General features: G+C 40.3%; 1 protein-coding gene and 1 long non-coding RNA gene across 9 annotated transcripts in view; one reads left to right on the top strand and one right to left on the bottom strand.

The window, feature by feature from the left end:
• Positions 1–18,223, top strand: part of lrba (LPS-responsive vesicle trafficking, beach and anchor containing) — a 176,802-nt gene that overhangs the window by 90,283 nt on the left and 68,296 nt on the right. For 4 of the 8 annotated variants that reach the window (XM_026171363.1, XM_026171362.1, XM_026171361.1 and 1 more), the window contains exons 37-39: positions 11,619–11,743; positions 12,085–12,099; positions 16,429–16,572. In XM_026171363.1, coding sequence (XP_026027148.1) covers positions 11,619–11,743; positions 12,085–12,099; positions 16,429–16,572 — 284 coding nt within the window. The remainder of the gene's footprint in view (positions 1–11,618; positions 11,744–12,084; positions 12,100–16,428; positions 16,573–18,223) is intronic. The other 4 variants (XM_026171365.1, XM_026171369.1, XM_026171368.1 and 1 more) reach the window with 1 other exon arrangement.
• The window catches only part of LOC113024369 (uncharacterized), an 82,864-nt gene that overhangs the window by 1,856 nt on the left and 62,785 nt on the right, over positions 1–18,223 (bottom strand). The gene's annotated exons all lie outside the window — the stretch shown is intronic.

Raw genomic sequence — 18,223 nt, 5'->3', positions numbered from 1 at the left:
TCCACGGTCAGACAGATAGGTTGACTACCTGTTCATCCATGCATTTGTGTCCCAGCACCTTGAGACTCAGGTGTACAACATGTCAGCCTGCTGTCTTTTTAAGAGAGGAAAAAGTAAATGAATAGCTAGCAAGATGATCACAAATGAAACAACTGTCAGATATCCTTCTTTTTTTTTCTTTTTTTTGCTCACTCCACTTTTCCCCTCCTTTTTGGAGCTTGGGTCCACCGAGCATCAAGCCTGCTGTGGTGTTTATTTGGGTCAGGAATCATCTTTCATGTATATGACACCTAGACAAAGTCGACAGACAGAGGGGAGATGAGGGCAGATGATGGAGAACGCCAACTCGCGGTCTCTGGGGACAGACACTACTCTCCTCTTTTTCCCCTCTCATACCTTCTCTTTATTGCATTCTAATAGGCTGACTAATGTACCATGGAAATTCACTCTGGATGCTGGAAGCAGGGAAAGTAAAAGGAAGGTGGCTGCAGCTGGAAAAAGATTGTGTGATGTAGAAGAAGTGTGCATACTTTTTTTTTTTTAACCAGAGCAGTTGTTTATTGATGTCACCAGTCTCTCTGAGACAAATGCAAACATTATTCAAGTTGCACGTGCAAGCTTGCAATGGTATCCTTTTATTTCCACTTTACTTCAAAAATCCTCACCTACAGCGAGCCCCTCCAGACACACACACACACACACACACACACACACACACACACACACACACACACACACACACACACACACACACACACACACACACACACCTTGAGCACCGACTCCTCTCCCTCTGCTCCTCCTTCCTCATATAAGCAGCTCATTTTCTGCAGCACCGCTGCTCTAATGGACGCCCTTAGGCTAGAGGCTTCCCAGCCAAGGGACATCCATCTTTTGGCATGTCACACTCCCGCCCGGCAAAAAATCTTTGTGATGTGCACTCCAATTTTTCTTCAGTAAATCAAATCTTCCTTCCTTCAGAAAGATGAATGCTTTAGGGTTGGAGTGTTATAGAGAAAATCAATGCCGGCAAAATTGAAACAGTATGCCCCCGTATTGATCGGCCTTGTGAGATCGAAAACCAACAGCTTTGTAACTGTTCCAGTGGACAGTTAGCTGACCTGTAATGGACAAACTATTGATATTAGCATTACTATTTTATCTTGTGCTACGTCATTTCACCAGTGCACTGTTGAGGGGAAAGAGGCCGGAGCTTAACATTCCCAGAAAAGCTTTTTTCCCTCCTTTTTAGGCAGTGATACATCATGACATGAGACGCACAAAATGCCGTGGAGACACTGGCATGCCACTTCAGTTGTTAAATGATTGGATTTATTCCAGTTTTGCTTTGCTTCAGCTGTTATGGTATGGGCAGTAGTATTGTGTCTTATGTTAATGCTGTTTGAGCACAGGCACAGTATTTAGTCGTCCTCCTTCATTCACGACCACAAACCTCTGCTGCTTGTTTTTTAAATTTAATGAGATCGAACTAGTTTTAGATTGAATTAACTAACTTTCTGAGCACAGATGATGGTCAAAATTTCCTGTAGCCCAATCAAAAATCACCACATGTGATGAATGCTTTTTGTCACGTTGTCAGAATGGAAAACTGAGAAATCAGAATAACCAGTGTTTTTTGTTTGTTTGTTTTGGCAGTGTCTACTTGAGAAGCACTGAAATAAGATGCCGAATACAAATCTCTGAATTACAATAAATTCTTATGACACATAGTTACTGTTACTACGGTGAGAACGTTCACGTTCACATTTTATTTATTTGTTTATTTCAGTAAACGACCGCATGAGAAGCTGCGACAGCCAGATTAATCTCCACTCGTACGCTTTCATTCCAGACTTAAATCACAATTATGATACATAATACTGAATGTAATGCATGTGTTAAAGCTGAGGTCTGCACAGTGTCTGCACTGCGTTGCGTGCTCGCTTTATGGACACACTGTACATTAAGGCTGCACTGGTACTGTGGATGCAGGGCTGAAAAAGGAAATGGGACTCTGGCATGTCATTGGAGATTATAACCATAGGAAACAAGAGCATAACAGTTTAGAATACACTGACTCTCGGAAATGCGTGACACGAGAGGGGCAGGAAGACGGGGAGAGAGAGCGAGATGAGGAGAAGGATGAAACAAAGCACTGGAGAGAGAGAGAGATCTGTTACAGGAGGATCAAAAGTTTAGATGGAGACAAAGACAAGATGGTGGCATTTCTCTACACCATCCTTCCATCCTTTCACAGAGCCATTTAGATGATCGATTTTGCAAATCTGAATGTTAAATGTTGAGCGAGTACATAGCTGTGTATCTATCAGACACCCCGATTTGCTTTGTGTTTGGATAAAGAATAAACAGATCATTCTTTATTGAGTGATTTTTAAAAACTATTTCCAGTTGGATTACGTTTTGCAATCCAAATTTATTATTAAATCCAAAGCCAAAACGGGTTGGCTTTAACATTTCATTTAAAATGGGATAAGCCCTAAAATACGACTGCGTTGATTTATATAGGGAAAAACCGTTTCCTTGTGTAGAATTAGCTACTAATTTTTAACTGCTAATGGCCTTTTGGTTTGCTTATAAATACTCGGGAGTCTAAACACAAACATGACCCAATGTACTGAGCTTTGGCAGCTGTAGCGGTGCGTAGCTTCCATGTCGTCTGAGGCAGAGACAGTTGTTTCCTTTAGTCCAGGTCCTGACTCCTTCAAAACCAATTAGTTGGGGCTCGAGTTGTGGTCATCCATCTGCCTTCATACAGCCATAAACATATAGCATAAACATACTACGCGAAGCAATACAAGGCTGCCTTCAGCTATGTTCATCTCTGTAAACGAGACGCTCTGTAGCGCACAGACGGTCTCCAGCACCCAAGTCCTTAAACGGGTTTAACATAAAAACCTCCAATTCATTAATCACTGACTGCGACGTGCGTCTGGCACTTGGACAAAAATGATGTTCCTTAAATCTCTGGGGAAGCTGTTCAAGTTTGACAGACATGCGTTCCATCAGTTACATAAAATAACGTGCCACGAAGGCCCTACCATGCAGTCTGGCTCATAGATATGAATTAGAATATAGCCTTAATGATAACATTTACCTCTACTGTATATACACTACAGTGGCTGGGCCTGTAAGGAATAGTAACAACATGTCATGGTGAAACATATTAACAGCTGATGATGTCCATATGTTACCATGGTTAAGTGAGGCGGTATAGACCGAGGCTCAAAAAACTACACTTAGATCACTTAAAATGACAACAATAGGATATTGGTTAGGTCGAAATGGGTATTTTTAATCATTATCATTTAAATTATTTTTATTATTATTGTTTTATTTATTTTTTTAAAAATGTAGTGTAGCGGTTACACATCATGTCTGAGCTGGCCGCATACTGTATATGCACCTATGACACAGCTTTCCTTAGCATGTCATTTAATGTGCAGGTGAGAGAGAATAAGAGGTACACCTGTACACACCAATTAACTTTGCACCTCACTTGAAGTTGTGTGTGGGTAATACAATCGCAGTGCAGCCCATGAATGCTAAAAAAAAAAGAAGCAATAAACATGTCCTTCATGTCCTTCATGTCCTATCACAAATGGCTAACTTAGAAAAAAAATATTAACACTGTTTCTATCCAGTTGGCTACATAATAAAAGGCAGGCTGCAAGTTCAAACTTCAAGGCATTTCCAGCAGTGGGACGCATCACCAGAGGCATTTCTGCTACAGGCTGTATGTAAAAGATGGAAGTAGCCATTGTGGTGTCACGTGTTGGTTTGCAAAGCCTGAATCGGAGCCTTTTCACAGTTTTCTTCCTTTTATTTTGAAACTAATGTGAAGAATTTGGGGGAAGATCTTGCTCGCCACATCCAGGATCCATATAGGATATCAGCTTTTCAGTCACACAGTAAAGCATGCTTTATCTGTGGTTCAACTCAAATGGGGATCAGGTATTTATTTAAACAATGAACATCACTTTTTTTCCAGTGACGCTTTAAAGCTAAGTAATATTTACTGCTTGAATCTAGCTTTTGAACTCTCCCCTTGCTAGCCATGAAAAAGTATTCACGTTTAAGGCACTTCCATATTTATTTCACTTTTCAGACCCATCTTTTATATACAGTTTATCAGCGCAGCATTGCTGCTTCTCTGCCTGCTACAGTCACCCACTCTGGTCGCATCATAAGATCAGACTGCTCGAGGCAAGGTAATTAGCATGCTAACTTTAGTAGCTATTTCTGCAATAAAATACACAGACATCAGACACAATGTCACGCTCTAATTTCATCACTTTATCACTTTATCTTCAAGTCCTTGCTTTTCTCTAACTTCCCGGTATCTTAGAAATGTTCGGGACTGCCAGTTGGAAGTATGACAGAAGGTCACGATACCAGAAAGAACAATTACACCACCCCTAGCTTCCTGCCTCGCTGCTCACAGCCAGGCAGGATTCAGTAGCAACTATCAGATTTATGAGTTTCATATACCTTAAGAAAGTATATGGCCTTGGTGGAGCAAGGTCACGATAAAAGGGTGCTGATCAATATCTGAATGAAAAGCCATTTGGGAAGTTTTTAGGGCTTTTCCCCTCCTTTCTCCCTGGATGCAATATCTGCAGAGTATCGATTGTTCCGGGGCCAGTAGTTAGTCAAAGGCTATCTCCTTTGACTAACCCCTTTGCAGCGTGTCAGCCCCCCTTCTTCCTCTTGATAGATTGGTATGCTTCCAGCCACTGTAATTACACCATGGGACCAGCAGGTCATTTATTTTGCTACTTTCAACATTCCCCCCCCCCATCCAAAAAAAATTGCCTTTATCTTTAGAATCCAGCACTTTGTCGTGCAGCTATAGGAGAAGAAAACGACACATAAAACAACAAGGTTCCCTCCTATAGAAAGGGTAGTATTGTGAAGACGAAGGATTGCCTTTACTTGTAGATTTACTTCACAGCCCCTGTGTCTGAGTTCAAGTTCAATCCGGATAAGTTTGACGGGTAAGCTCGGCGACGTTTAGAGTTAATTCTAGTTATTAATGCTGATACTAATATTAATGGGCTGAATTTTTAAAACAGTGGTTAAAAAATAAAAACAAGACTCTAACCGTATCTTCAGGGACTTCTTATTACTGAAGCATATTCAGGCTCAAACACTTCAGTCCACTTTGATAAACCTGTATAATCTAATTTAAAACTGTAATTCTTCCATAAATTGTTATTTTGCAATATGATAAAAATGATAAAATATGTATTTGTAAAGGGTAAATTTATGTGTGCACGTGCTGATGTTAATTGCATTTTTTTCCCTTCTCCAAATCGAGATAACTAACAGGGTCATTATAGTTACTGCTGCACTTGACACACACATGCACACACTCTGGATTATCAGTGGTGTAATGCACGCAGCCATATGATGGAGAGAGGGGAGGAGGTGCTCGTGAATAGGCGACAGCACTACATGAGGTTGTCGAGTGTTGTAGTGGTTCTTTGGGGCACTGAAGGAAAAAGCATAATAGACCTACTGTCTACATAGAGTGGAAAAGAGAGGAGAACATTTGCTACTAAGTTTCCCAAAAGATTGTTTGTAATTTGGTGTAATTTAAACGTAATAAACTGATGTATTATTTTAGAATTTTCCTTTTTTGTCCTGTAGAATTTGAAATCACCTGCCTTGTTTTGTTGCTTTAAAAGGAAAAGTTTTAAAACTGATATTTCACAAATGTCCTCTGCTTTTTATTTTAATGTCAGGCTCCTGAGTTAGTTTTATCGTTCAAGGTGCGAGGTTAAACATGACCCCAAGTTTGTGTTATGAATGGGGACCTTCAGACTCCTTTGGGGGGGGGAAAGCCCTTTTCCTCAGACTTCCTATCTCAGCTGACCTTGAGCTTCTCCCCTATGTTTTTCTTTGGGGGAGCGGGTGTTAGAAATGTGGGTACGTGTTCAGATTTGTCACAGCATTCAAGATCAGCTCTGAAAGCTAGAGGTCAGAAGATTATTACAATGGGACAGTAATGGCAGAATTATGCAACTCCGGTCCAGTGGATGCCCTCATTACCTAGCAGTACTGATGATAAATGGCCTTAAATGCATGTTGTCAAAATGGCAGGAAAAATGTGACTCTTCATCAAAAATACAGATGGTACCACTTCATTGCTGTCACAGTGGAAGTCTGCGGATGCTATTTAGTATGTATTTGATATTTAGATGATACTTATCAGCAAAAAAAAAGGAGCTGAAGCTGGGAGCAGAAGCTGGACGGGTTTCCTTTAAATGTTTTCACAGCACGGTAAACGATCCTGTCTTTGGTCAATATTTACCGCTTTACTAATCCAGCACTTTTCCTTTTACGTCCCATGAAATCTGATATAATTAGTGTGTAATCATCTAGCCTTTGTTGGTGAATTTACTCTGAGTGTAATTGCTGCTAATTGGAAGCCTCACAGTAAGCTGATGGTAATTAGGGCTTGATTTGCATTATTTCATTTGGCTGCACTGCATTGTGGGGAGTCTGCAGCCTTTTGCCATCCACCCATGGGAGTGCTTTGATCCTCACAAGCTGGTGATGTTGCAGAGATGCAATATCATGCTCTCTTTTATCAGATCACTTTTTGAAAGCTCTTGGATGAATTGGAGTTAATTGGAAGGAGTGGTAGCGGCTTACGTTGTGCCAGTAATGAGAGCTTGAGCGCTCTGGTGTGCTAGGGAGTGAACCCTAGGGTGATAAAAGCAAAGCAAGTGAACATACAGGGACTTTTCATAGATGTTAGGTAAGGAATTCACCCACATTGAAGGCTTTTACCTCTTTTTTTCCCTCTCTAAACATATTAATATTCTTTAATTAGATACGTTTTAATAATTTTCTCATTACGGCCCTCGTGTAATGTTGGGTTAAGCTTATATTAAAAAAAGACAAATTAAATGACTTTATACTGTGATTAATAGTAAGGATAGGCAAGATTACATGTGCACTGTCATTTAAGGGGATGAGATGGAAATGTCGTTGTGTCTGTGACCCTGGTATCACCTCTGGTGAATCTGGTAAACAACATTAGCAGAGGTAAATTAACATCCACACATGTAGATGGTGTCCTGTACACCTCATTGTAGCGGGAAGGATAGGCATTGATGCACATGTAGAAAATCACTCCGGCAAGACTTAATCATGCCAAACAATTTCAGCGGGAAGGTATTTGGCCCCGTTTCATTTTAATTTGAGTCTGGAGAGCCCGTCGAGGCGATCGCTGCCACCGTTTGACAAAGAGCCAGTCCTCCAGCAACCAGTCCTCAACATGACAAATCCTCAATCTTCTTCGCTCTCTCCCGTTTCTTCTAAACACATGGTTTATGCAAATCAAAGCAAAATGATCTTGGGGATAGCAGCAATGTTTGAGCAATTTGAGGGCTGCCAATAGGAACTGGCATTAATATAAAATAAGCAAGGGAGGAAAATCTCCGGTGCATATGCAGGTCTCATTGACTGTATCCAAATGAATTTAGCAGAAAGGTTATGAATGACTGTTTGTGGCAAAGTGCAGTCGCTTGTGGTGATATATGAAAGTAGATTCACTCTGCGTGTCACACACGCTGTGGTAAAGGTCATTTTATCATTTACATACCGTTTTTAATAGAAACCTGTGCGAACCTAGATTTCTCCTGCCTCTTTATTCATGTTCACCCCTAAAATGTAGAAAATGCTAAAATCAAGCAAAACATAATAGCGTCAGGAAGGCAGTTGGATGATTATTATTTATTTTTTTTGTATTTTCATATTTTAAAATAAAATAAAAAACAACAACAAAAACTGAAAATAGCAGCCCAAAAAAGCCCCAAAATAGTCCTCATTTCTCCTTGTCTTTAAATCCTGAATGCTGGCACAGAGCTAACTGTACTATCAGACTTTAAGGACTCGCAGACAGAATCTATTAACATGTTTAAATGCCACATTTATTAATAGTAAATAGGTACTTAGAAACCCAGAAATATCAGTAGTTTATGATTATTAATAGAGAGGGCATTATTCAAAATCTAAATCTTTATTTTGATTTTGGTACAATAAAATCAAAAGGACCATAAAGTCATATGCAGTCCTATTCAGAAAGTGTCAGCACATCTTATTAAACTTTTTTTCCATGGGCAAAATTTTTAAGAAGAGAATTTCTAATAAATAAACAGTATAAAAATATAAATATATATGTGTGTGTGTGTGTGTGTGTGTTACTGTATGTTGCCTAATTAAACTCTGCCTACTCACTAAGGGGATTATGGGTTAGTGAAGCATGCATGTGTAATAGTCAATAAAACAAAGTAAACAAAAGATATCCAGACTTAAAGGGTTAAGTTATGTATAAAAAGGGAAAAAAACACTTTGTATTTGGTTGAAATCACAATATTTGAGCTGGGAATAAGTGTTATAGACCTTTTATGGACAAATTCTTTCAAAACATGTTTAAATATTGTAATTTCACTCAACAGCCATCATATCGAGATCCTTAAATAACTTTGATTCTTGATTTTTATTTGGGTAGACGCCACTTGTGTGTGTATACATGGGAACAGTTAATAGTAGAAGAGGTAATATAATTCACTTAGCCCTCCACTTTTCTAAACTTCCCCCCCACAAATAAGCATTTCATTAATCCTGATGCAACCTCTTCATACTGACTGAATACGTCTCACAATTAAAGCATTTATTTATTATGTCACCTAACCGTGCCAGATCTACTTGGACTCGTCCTTTGTTTTGATGTAAATGGAGAATTAGAAGTAGCACAACTGAAATCTTAAAGAGCCCAACTAGTAAAATATTTCCTCGCAGTGGCGTTGATGGTTTGTGTTGAGTTGATTAAATTGGAGGGGTAGCTGTTCTGTTACAGATTAGAGAGAAAAATCGGGGCTACACAAAAGGAGAAACTTGCACTCCATTTGTTCTGTGTGTTGGTAAACTTCCATCCAAAGATGTTTTTAAAAAAAGGAAAAAAGAAAGAAAAGAAGGTAAATAGAATTTACAGCCTCGCATAAAATTCTTGTGCAGTAGCCAATGTGGTCCACATTAGAAAAGCTTAGCATGGCTCAACGTTTCCTCCATAACGCACAAACACACAGCCCCATGTACGGCTTGAAAGCACTGGTGTATACAGCATGAAAGTACTGCTCATACTTGAAATCATGCACGCAGACGGCCTCTGATTCTCCCCCACTTTGATCAGCTGCTGGTGCTCACTTCCGGCTTAACGAGCGGGCCTTCCAGACACCTTTTTATGACCGAACTAATTACTAATTACACAAGTGGTTGGCGCGAGCCACAGCACAACGTGAGCCCTTTTGTTATTTTAATTGTTGTTATTTTGAAGAATGGTGCTTCAGTAAATTCTGCCAAGGATACCAGAGGAGGATGGATGAGCCCTGAATAATTTATTATCTTTGTGGAAACACACTCAGCTTGTGTTGGGGGGGGGATTGCATAGTGCTGTACATCTCCATTCTTGTTATAGCGGCGCTCGTATTGGGGATTGATGACGAGGTATCTTTCATCGTACGTCCACCTCTTCTAGCAGCCTATCATTAGGGCTTCCACTGTCGCCTCTGCCCTGGATGAATATGAGTGGCAAACGCAGTCCGCTCCATGCCGTAACTAATTACTCCAGGCAATGGTTCCCCCTCCTGATGGATTAATGTGTATTGTGTGAACTGGACAGATCCCCACCTTCCATGAGATGAGAGACGAGCCCATCCCGATTCAGAGGCGCTTGCACAACCTTGATAATTATTTCCATAGATGAATGAAATTGCAGGCGGGATGATGAAGTGGCCATTTGCGTGCGGGGGCTATCACATGCAAACATAGAGCACAGGCTTTGTCACCACTGAGAAATCTGGTCCTGCACAGATCTCTGTCCCCAGCGTCGGTCTAGCTTGCATTCAGCACACACACGCTCGCTTTCAATTCACAGCTCTGAATATACAACATCAATATTCATTTTCTCCAGTTTTTGGTTTCATGGCTAAACATTTTCATGCATTATTTCTATCTACTCTACTATAAATATATGCCGAACAGCTGCCACTGTCCACTTGTCAGCCGTTTGAGACTGATTTTTTTCCTCCCCTTTTTAAAAAAAATCTAGATAAATCAAATAATCAGTGGTTTTCATTAGCTAGGGCGTGCAGGGTTTTAAAGGACCTGCTTGGAAATTGTATTTATTTTCTTGCGTATAGCTCTTTTCCCTTTTAGAGGCCCCTGTGTGATCATTGGTGTTGGACTGAAGATTTGTGAGGAGCTCCCGGCCGGAGCGGCGTTCAGTAGTAGATCGCATAAAGCATGCTGGGGTTCTCCCGTCGTAGCCAAACCATAAACCGTGTCTTCCTACAACTTTAACCTTCGCACAATTCACTTCAGCCTCTTATGAGCAAAAGGTTTTTATAAATTTTTACTTCGTAATGTTTAAGGATTGCTTTTTGTCATCACTGATGACTTAAAGTAGACTTGGTTTTACTGGCTTCTAGGATCAACATAGTCAAAGATGTAACATGTAAATGTAATGAGAGCAGATGGATTCTGCTGATTAATAAGACGTATTTTTCACACACCAGAGAAAACATTTACATTACCTCACTAACGGCGAAGCAGCTCTCTAAACTCAGTTCAGTGACATCAGCGTAATGCCAGATGAGAATTTCTATACTTCCTAATTTTTCCCCTTTGAAACATTTAGTTCAAGAAAAAGGACTATTTGACTTGAGTCAGTTAGGATTTAGTTTCACTAAATAGCCAACAACATGTTATTTTTTCCTCCAGTCTGAGTTTTTCATCATTACATTTAAACAGTTACAGTTTTTCTTGCTGCCTAGTTACCAAAGGAACTGATTTCCTAATAAAAAGAAGAGAAATAAAAGCACCTAAACAGAACAAAACGACTGCTGCGACGCTTTGTTGTGCCTTCAGTCTCTTGATTTTACTAATATTTTAAATAATAAAAATAGAAGTTCTTATATAGCCTGCGTCACAGTCCTCATTAAAAGTTAACACTTTCCTTTCCTTGAGAGCAGAATAATTACTGATCAGTTCTGGTAAAGGATGATGTACTTCGGGGACAAATATTGAACTCATAGACATTGATTAATATTGGTAATGCTAACCATCCTAGTTTTTGTAATGGCCTTTCCGTATCATGCTAGCTATAACTCTGACAAGAGGTGTCCTGCTGGGCTTGGGATGAGCCTGGAATGAAAGTGCGTGCCACAACAGTGTGTGCAAAATGATCGCACTGTCGTTTACTCTTTGAACTGTGATGGCGCACACTTACTCAGCTCCTCTTCCCAAAGAGCGAATCAAAAGAGGGGGATAAAACTAAAAAAAGAGAGCACCTTTGCTTCTGGGATGGAGAGCCTCATTGTCAGGGGCAGGGATACAATAATGTGGGATTTCAGCTTGTGTGTAAGTGAATGTTTTTAAAGACAAATTCTAAGAGTTTGGTGGGGGGGAGCCCTCCAAACACAATGCTGGCTTTATGTATGCTTGCTCGGACCAAGTGCTAATGCTGGGTTGCTATACCATGCTGGCTGGTAATTGCTAACACATGTGCTACCTCTGTCTCGTTGCAGCAGGCCGAGGGACTTCTGGCGCCTAGACTACTGGGAGGACGATTTAAGACGGCGACGTCGTTGCGTCAGGAACCCCTTTGGATCCAGTCACTCAGAAGCTACGCTCAAAGCTGTGGCTGAACATGGTCAGTCTCATCCACCAGGTTTTTGTGCCCCCCCCACTCCCCCGCCTGTTCATAGCACAGCCTTTCTTACTCATTTGGTGGTAGCACCAGCTACAAGGCAATAAAAATTAGTCCTCACACTGCAATAAACGATTTATTGTACCACAAAACGGAGGAGAAGAAAAACACCCACATTTGAATTTCACACACAGGTAATTTCATACACAGCCACCCATTATGCAAAACCGAACTACCGCCTTCGTATTGGCTTGCTTTATTCAGAACATGTTTAACTGAGATGTTGTGGATAACATGACGTATTGAATTTTATTTATTCTTTTTTTTTCTTGGCTGCATAACAGTGGCTGATATAAGTGGTAAGTAACATTCACTCAGCCTCATATTTTCTTTTTTTCACCTTTCGAATGAAGGATCACTGTCGGATTTGAACTTTTCATTTCAGGAAGATTTTTAGAGTTGAAATTAAATGTATATAATTTTTCATATTAATCAAACCATCCATTAGGTCCTTGTTTGTTTTGGTGTTTGTTTTTTTTGCTAGCCTTAAAAGAAGCCACACCCATTAAGATAGAAGTGTTTGATCACAGGATGAAGGTGATCGGTCAGAACAACTTTGTGTCCAATCACTCAACCCACTAAAGGAGAACACAGACCCCAGCAATGCCAGCAAACCCCCCCAAATATAATAGAACCTCCTGTGCTAAGACTTTGGCTTTTGCTATTAATTTGTCACTAATATGTGTAAGTCATGTCTAATATTATTTAACAGTAAACATTGTGCCGGTCCTTCAAGTTTATTAGAATGCTAGCAAAAACGCAAATTGGAGTTGAAGAAAGGCCTCAGTTACTGATAATTTTACATGGTCTGGGATAATCAGTTCTGACAGTGAACACCAACAACACTGACTTCTTTTTTCCTTTACCACTATAATGTAGACCCCCCCCCCCCATATCTTTGTCTGATTACAAGATTAGTTATCAGCTAACAGCAGAGTCTAAGTCACACATTCCTGCAGGAAAAAGTGCATATAATCCTTCATTTTTTGCAAGTATCCAGCTCATCCCTGGCGTTTACATCAAGATTAACCAGCACAATCAATTGCCTTCTCCTAAAAAGAATAAAATAAAAGAATAGAAAGATGGACATTTCCGAGCCAAAAATGTCCTCGGTGTGTCACCTGCAAAACTACCCTTTAAATGCGTTATCATTCTTAAAGACAAATGGCAGGTGTGACAGGATTCAATAAGAATACGATCTAAAAGCAATAAATGTTTGGGAACCCCGGATCCTGGGAGACCTCTGCTCTGCAGTAATGGCTGCAGTGTGGAGGCAGCTGGGGAACGAGGCCAGAGTCCAGCTGGTTGCTGTTCCTCTGCAGCAATGCTCCAAATTTTTACTTTCTGTTTGAATTCCTCAGTGTTTTCCCTTCAGCTAAGTAACGGCAGAGAACAGACATACTCATGCTCTATCGTTGCCTTTTTAAAAAACATTTTTTAGTAGAGGAAAAGACATTCACATGGAAGGAGTTCCTTATGTTTTGGTTATTCAGGTATTCGGTCTGGTATTCTGCTATATCTAAAATAATTTCAGCTCATGTGCTCTATACATCCATCACTGGTGGAAGAAGACAAATTCCTGCAAACAATATTTAGTTTCAAAGTCAAGCCTGTGTAAAAATAGCCAGCGGCCAGTTTTGGAAAGACTGCGCTGCCTCCTGAGAGTATACTACCTGGATAAACTATGGGAATATATCATTAAAATAACTCTTTGACAGTGAAGCCTGACGGCATACATTTTCTGATGTAACCTTTTGTCTTGTTTTAGTCGACCCGACATTTGTTACGGAAGTGCAGCTCGGGATGAGAACGCAGGGCTGAGTTTTCAAACAGAGCACAAAGGTCATATCTGGCTGTAATTATATTCATCAGATGCAGAAGGGAAAATGCAGTCTCGCTCCCTAAGAAAATATTTAGCATAAGATCAAGCCTGAATTTACCCTCATTTGCTAGCTACCTGTGGCAGTGCTTTTCACATCTCTCACATAATCAGAAAATTGGAAGCAACGAGGGGGAAAAATGCAGTTTTTACTTGTTGATATATTCTAAAAGCATTTTATTTTCCATTAATCATGCTTTGCTCTTAAGATTGGGGAAATATGTGCAAAAAAAAAAAAGCATTTCTGTGTTAAAGATATAGACAACTGTTATCATTCATACAGTGCCAAGATGATTTCCACAGGAGAGTGTGTGGCTGCCAGTAGGGCTTGAGTAGGCTGTTATGTATTTACAGCTGGAAAGAACCATCTTTTCTAGGGATTGATTTGGTCTGGTCCCGGGCCCGTGTACCAGAGGTGGCAGAGTAAATACCTGAAGACTAATGTCTCTGTTCTGGTAATCAATACTCGCCTCATGACCACACTCCTGGCTACGCTCCCGTTAAAAACAAATTTGTTAATTCTGACAATTTAATTGCCACGACCATGCATGCCTTGTGTTGTATAAGCAGGTAGTTGAACCTCTCAGCGAGGGAAAAGGGGTCCTGGAAAGAGTGTAACCAGTTGGGATTTATGTACATTTCTGCTCCCTGCGTGATGAGTGATGAGGTTGAAGTGCCGTGGATTTTTTTCTTAATGTGGCACTCCCGCTCCACGCATAGCTTGTAATCACGGCATAATTTAAAAGCATTACAGTGATTAACAAGATGGTAAAAGCCGTGATGTTAAAGCTAAAGTTGTGTTATTTTAATTCCTTTTCTTTTCCTTTTTTTTTTTTTTTTAATTCCCTTTTCTTTTTTTTCTTTTTCTTAAAGTTCTTAAAAAAAGAAAGTGTGTGTGTGTGTGGGGGGGGGGGGGGGGTGGAGAAGTTGTTTCATAAGTATTAGAACAGTTGTAGTTCATTTTAGTTAATTTCATATTGTTGTCACACTCACACACACACACACACACACACACACACACACACACACACACACACACACACACACACACGTCATATTCAAAAAAGAGAAAAGGTTACCTACTTTAAGAACTGGGAGGCTGGCACACAGCTTGTCACTTATGTCCACTTTTATGTATCTGGTGATAAGTGATGTAACTTTAGCCAAAATAGCTCCTAATGGACTCACACACACCCACAATATGCTGAGTTGTCATTATTTGTGTTGCATGTACTTCAGCGAATAGACTAAAGAGCTATTTATAAGCTGTTTGAGGTTTTCATGGCTTGATACTGTGCGCTAGTGCCGTCTTAATATGAGGGGGAGGATAATTGCTGAGCATGCAATGCATAGAAGTTCAAATACATTTCTGTTTTTAAGCTCCTCTGACAAGTCCCCTGTCCACTTGCTTGGTGCGAATACAATGGCATGTGGTACGTATTAGGGGAGCTGGTAGTAATTTCAGTGCTGCTAACTAAAGAATCCTCCAGGGAGGCTTAATTACAGGAAGGCCATTCTAAATATCAGTGAGCTGCATATTTTCCATGACAAGAGATTTTTTAGCCGCGCTCGTCTAGCGGTTTCAAAGTGTACGGCTACACGGCACGGCTGTGCATTTTTAGGAAGTGCAATTGATCTCCACCGCAATCCCAGGTGGTGATGACAAAAAATCCCCTGGATATGCGTTCAGCGACTCGCCGGACTGAACGTGGTTACTTGCAGCTGAGTGCTGGATTGGAACACAAAGTCGTGCACAGAAGCAGTGAAAGCACTCTCTGTATTGCCAGCTATGTTTACAAATGTAGAAGACTTGCCAGCCAGTCTTTGTGTTGTGAACTTGTGTCTGTGGATCTTTACCATGCACCGCTGGGGAAGTACGGGGCTCTGTAAATGTTTGCAGATTTGCAGATTTTTTTGTCTTTTTAAATAATGTATTTGGAATCTCAAGTTGTGTCGGCTAAAATCAAAACGGGAAGTGTGTGACCATCATTTTGTTTAAATGTGTCTGAAAAGCCTGAGTGTGAAGTTGTGTTTGTTATGCTTCATGGTAAATGGGGGAAAAATCCAGTTAGGGTTGTGTTTGCATTTGGGTTTTGTCTCGTGTTGTTCGTAGCTGTGACTGTCTGAAAATGCAGTGCACGTGAGCGCTGCACTGAACCGCTGCATCGAGGTAAAGACTCAAATGCAAATAGTTGCATTAGGGTAAACACACCATATGCTCACTTCAGTGAAAAAAAAGCAAAAAACATAACATCCAGATCATATTAAAAAACTTGCCTTATCTTACTAAAAGGCCTCAGATTGTTCTTCATTTTGTAAAACATAAATTAATTATGTTCTGAAAATGAAATATAAGATTTTACTTGGAGTTGAATCTTGAAGAAGACTGTTGACAATTGATTTTAATTGATTTTAACAAAGAAACAAACACTTTTATTTTCACTGTGTGATAATGGATACAAATAACTAGTCCACTGTTATTTTTACTGTGTGTAAGGGGATTGCTTATAAGAGCTGTTTTTTCTTTTCTTTTCTTTTTTAAAAATGTGCATCAATTTCTTTTTTTTTCTTTTTTTTTTTAAATCGACTTGATGTGAAAGCTTTTGTGTCCTTAAACTCTCATAAAATAAAGTCGGATGCATTCGTGTCGTGTCAATCTACAGTATGAAATACAACCTTGACTTTTATGCTGTAATTACTTCAAATGCAAAATAAGATGGCTCTTTCCCCCTCCTGCTTCCCACTCTAGCATCCGAGGACGATATTCTCAAAGGCAAGCAGTCCATCAGGAGCCAGGCTCTGGGAAATCAAAACTCAGAGAGCGAGGCATCCCTCGACGGAGATGATGACACTCTGTCGTCACTAGAGGACAAGGACCTGGAGAACGTCACAGGTAAAGAAGCAGCTCGTGTTCGCCACCTCCCATACCTGCTCCTCGGTCATTCCCCCACCTCCCTGCTTGTGTTTGTGTCTGTGTTGTAATTTTCCCCCCTGCAGTTCAGACCAAATAAAGAAATGGCGGCACTGTAGTTTGAGTTTTTGCTACATGTGCAACTCTGATTTACTGCATTGAATACGAGGAATCTATACACGAAACAAATCCAAACAGTGTCTTCCTTATCTTCCAAAGCAGGCTGTGATTTTCCAATATGACCTTGGTGTTTTATTATATTGCTGTGCTTCTTTTTACATTCATACTTGAGTAATTTGTGTGTACAGCTCCTTTATAAACAAAGGAAAACCAGCTTTTTAATGAGCATACATCACTTTCTCATAGCACACTGGAGTGCTAGTGCCACCATGGCATCTTAACTTTCCTGCCTCTGCCAATGGAGGTCTGCTTTACAAACATACTGTACACACACAGGCACACACACCGGCCCAAGCAGCAACTCTAAACATTTTTTTATCTGGCAGTAGCAGCTTACCCCAGGATAGCTCTTTTCAAATGAGGTATTATCTGATTGAAGGAGGGTAGTTTTTCCTTTTGATAAAACTTCAAATTCCCTCCATGTGAGCCTGGTCAGCTATTGCAGCTGCAGAATGAGAATGAGATTCCAGTTCACGATGTTGCCCCACCTCCTTTTTTTTTAATGTCTGTTATTTAAATAATCTTCATTTAATAGGCCTATTGCCGTGTAATCCGCATATTATGCGCAGCGACAGCGCTCAGCAGACTAAGCTGCAGTAATTGGGCTTAGAGTGCTATAAAAATAATGCATCTGGATGACAATGGGATTAAACACTGAATCCTGTCTAATCGTGTGATTTATCCCGCGAGAAGTGCGTAGAAGTTGTCGGGAGAGGTTTAGCTGTGCTCTTAAGCAGCTGTCTGCTCCAGGTGTAATTGAATGTCTTTGAGTGAACGGAACAAAAAATGTTATTTCAACCCACGGATAACATGTCAGTACTCACGGGGTTCACGACAGGCAAAGGGATGACTATATACATATCTGTTTATTCCATCCGTGTGCGAGAGCGCGAGGGTGCTCGGGGAAATCAAGCCCGCAGCTCCGCGGCGCACATCTGCAAATACAATGGCTCATATGCGCAGAGCCGGGCAGAGCTTCCACCCACAGCTCCCCTGAGCCAGGCTCTCATTGTCATACTGGCATAAATTAAGATTGATGAGAGATGAAATACAGCTTCTCCCAGAAGCCACCGATCAATGGATCCTGATGAACAGTCAGTTTTGACAGTTGTGACGCAAAGTAGTATTTTAATCAGTCATTTTTTTGAGTGTTTTCGGCTTTTTTTTTGCCCCACACCGTTTTATTACATAAAGTAAAAACACGTGTTGGTGAACTTCTATTGTTTCGTGTGTGTTGGTTTTGTCTTAAATTTGCCAATAAAACGCTGATTATTTTAAACAACCGAAGCATTTTGTTTTTTAAAAACATGGCAGCTTTATTGTAAAAGTAATACCGTGGAAGTTGGTTACTGCGCGATTGTGCGTCAGCTTTAAAAGTGGTCAGACGTTAAGGTTATCTTTACCGTTTACCATGATTAACTTTCACGAATTAACCAGATCCCTGGTTTGTTTT

The sequence above is a fragment of the Astatotilapia calliptera genome, chromosome 6, assembly GCF_900246225.1.
Source record: "Astatotilapia calliptera chromosome 6, fAstCal1.2, whole genome shotgun sequence".
Taxonomy (NCBI): domain Eukaryota; kingdom Metazoa; phylum Chordata; class Actinopteri; order Cichliformes; family Cichlidae; genus Astatotilapia; species Astatotilapia calliptera.
The sequence above is the reverse complement of the archived record's forward strand: the minus strand, read 5'-3'. Positions and strand labels throughout refer to the sequence as shown.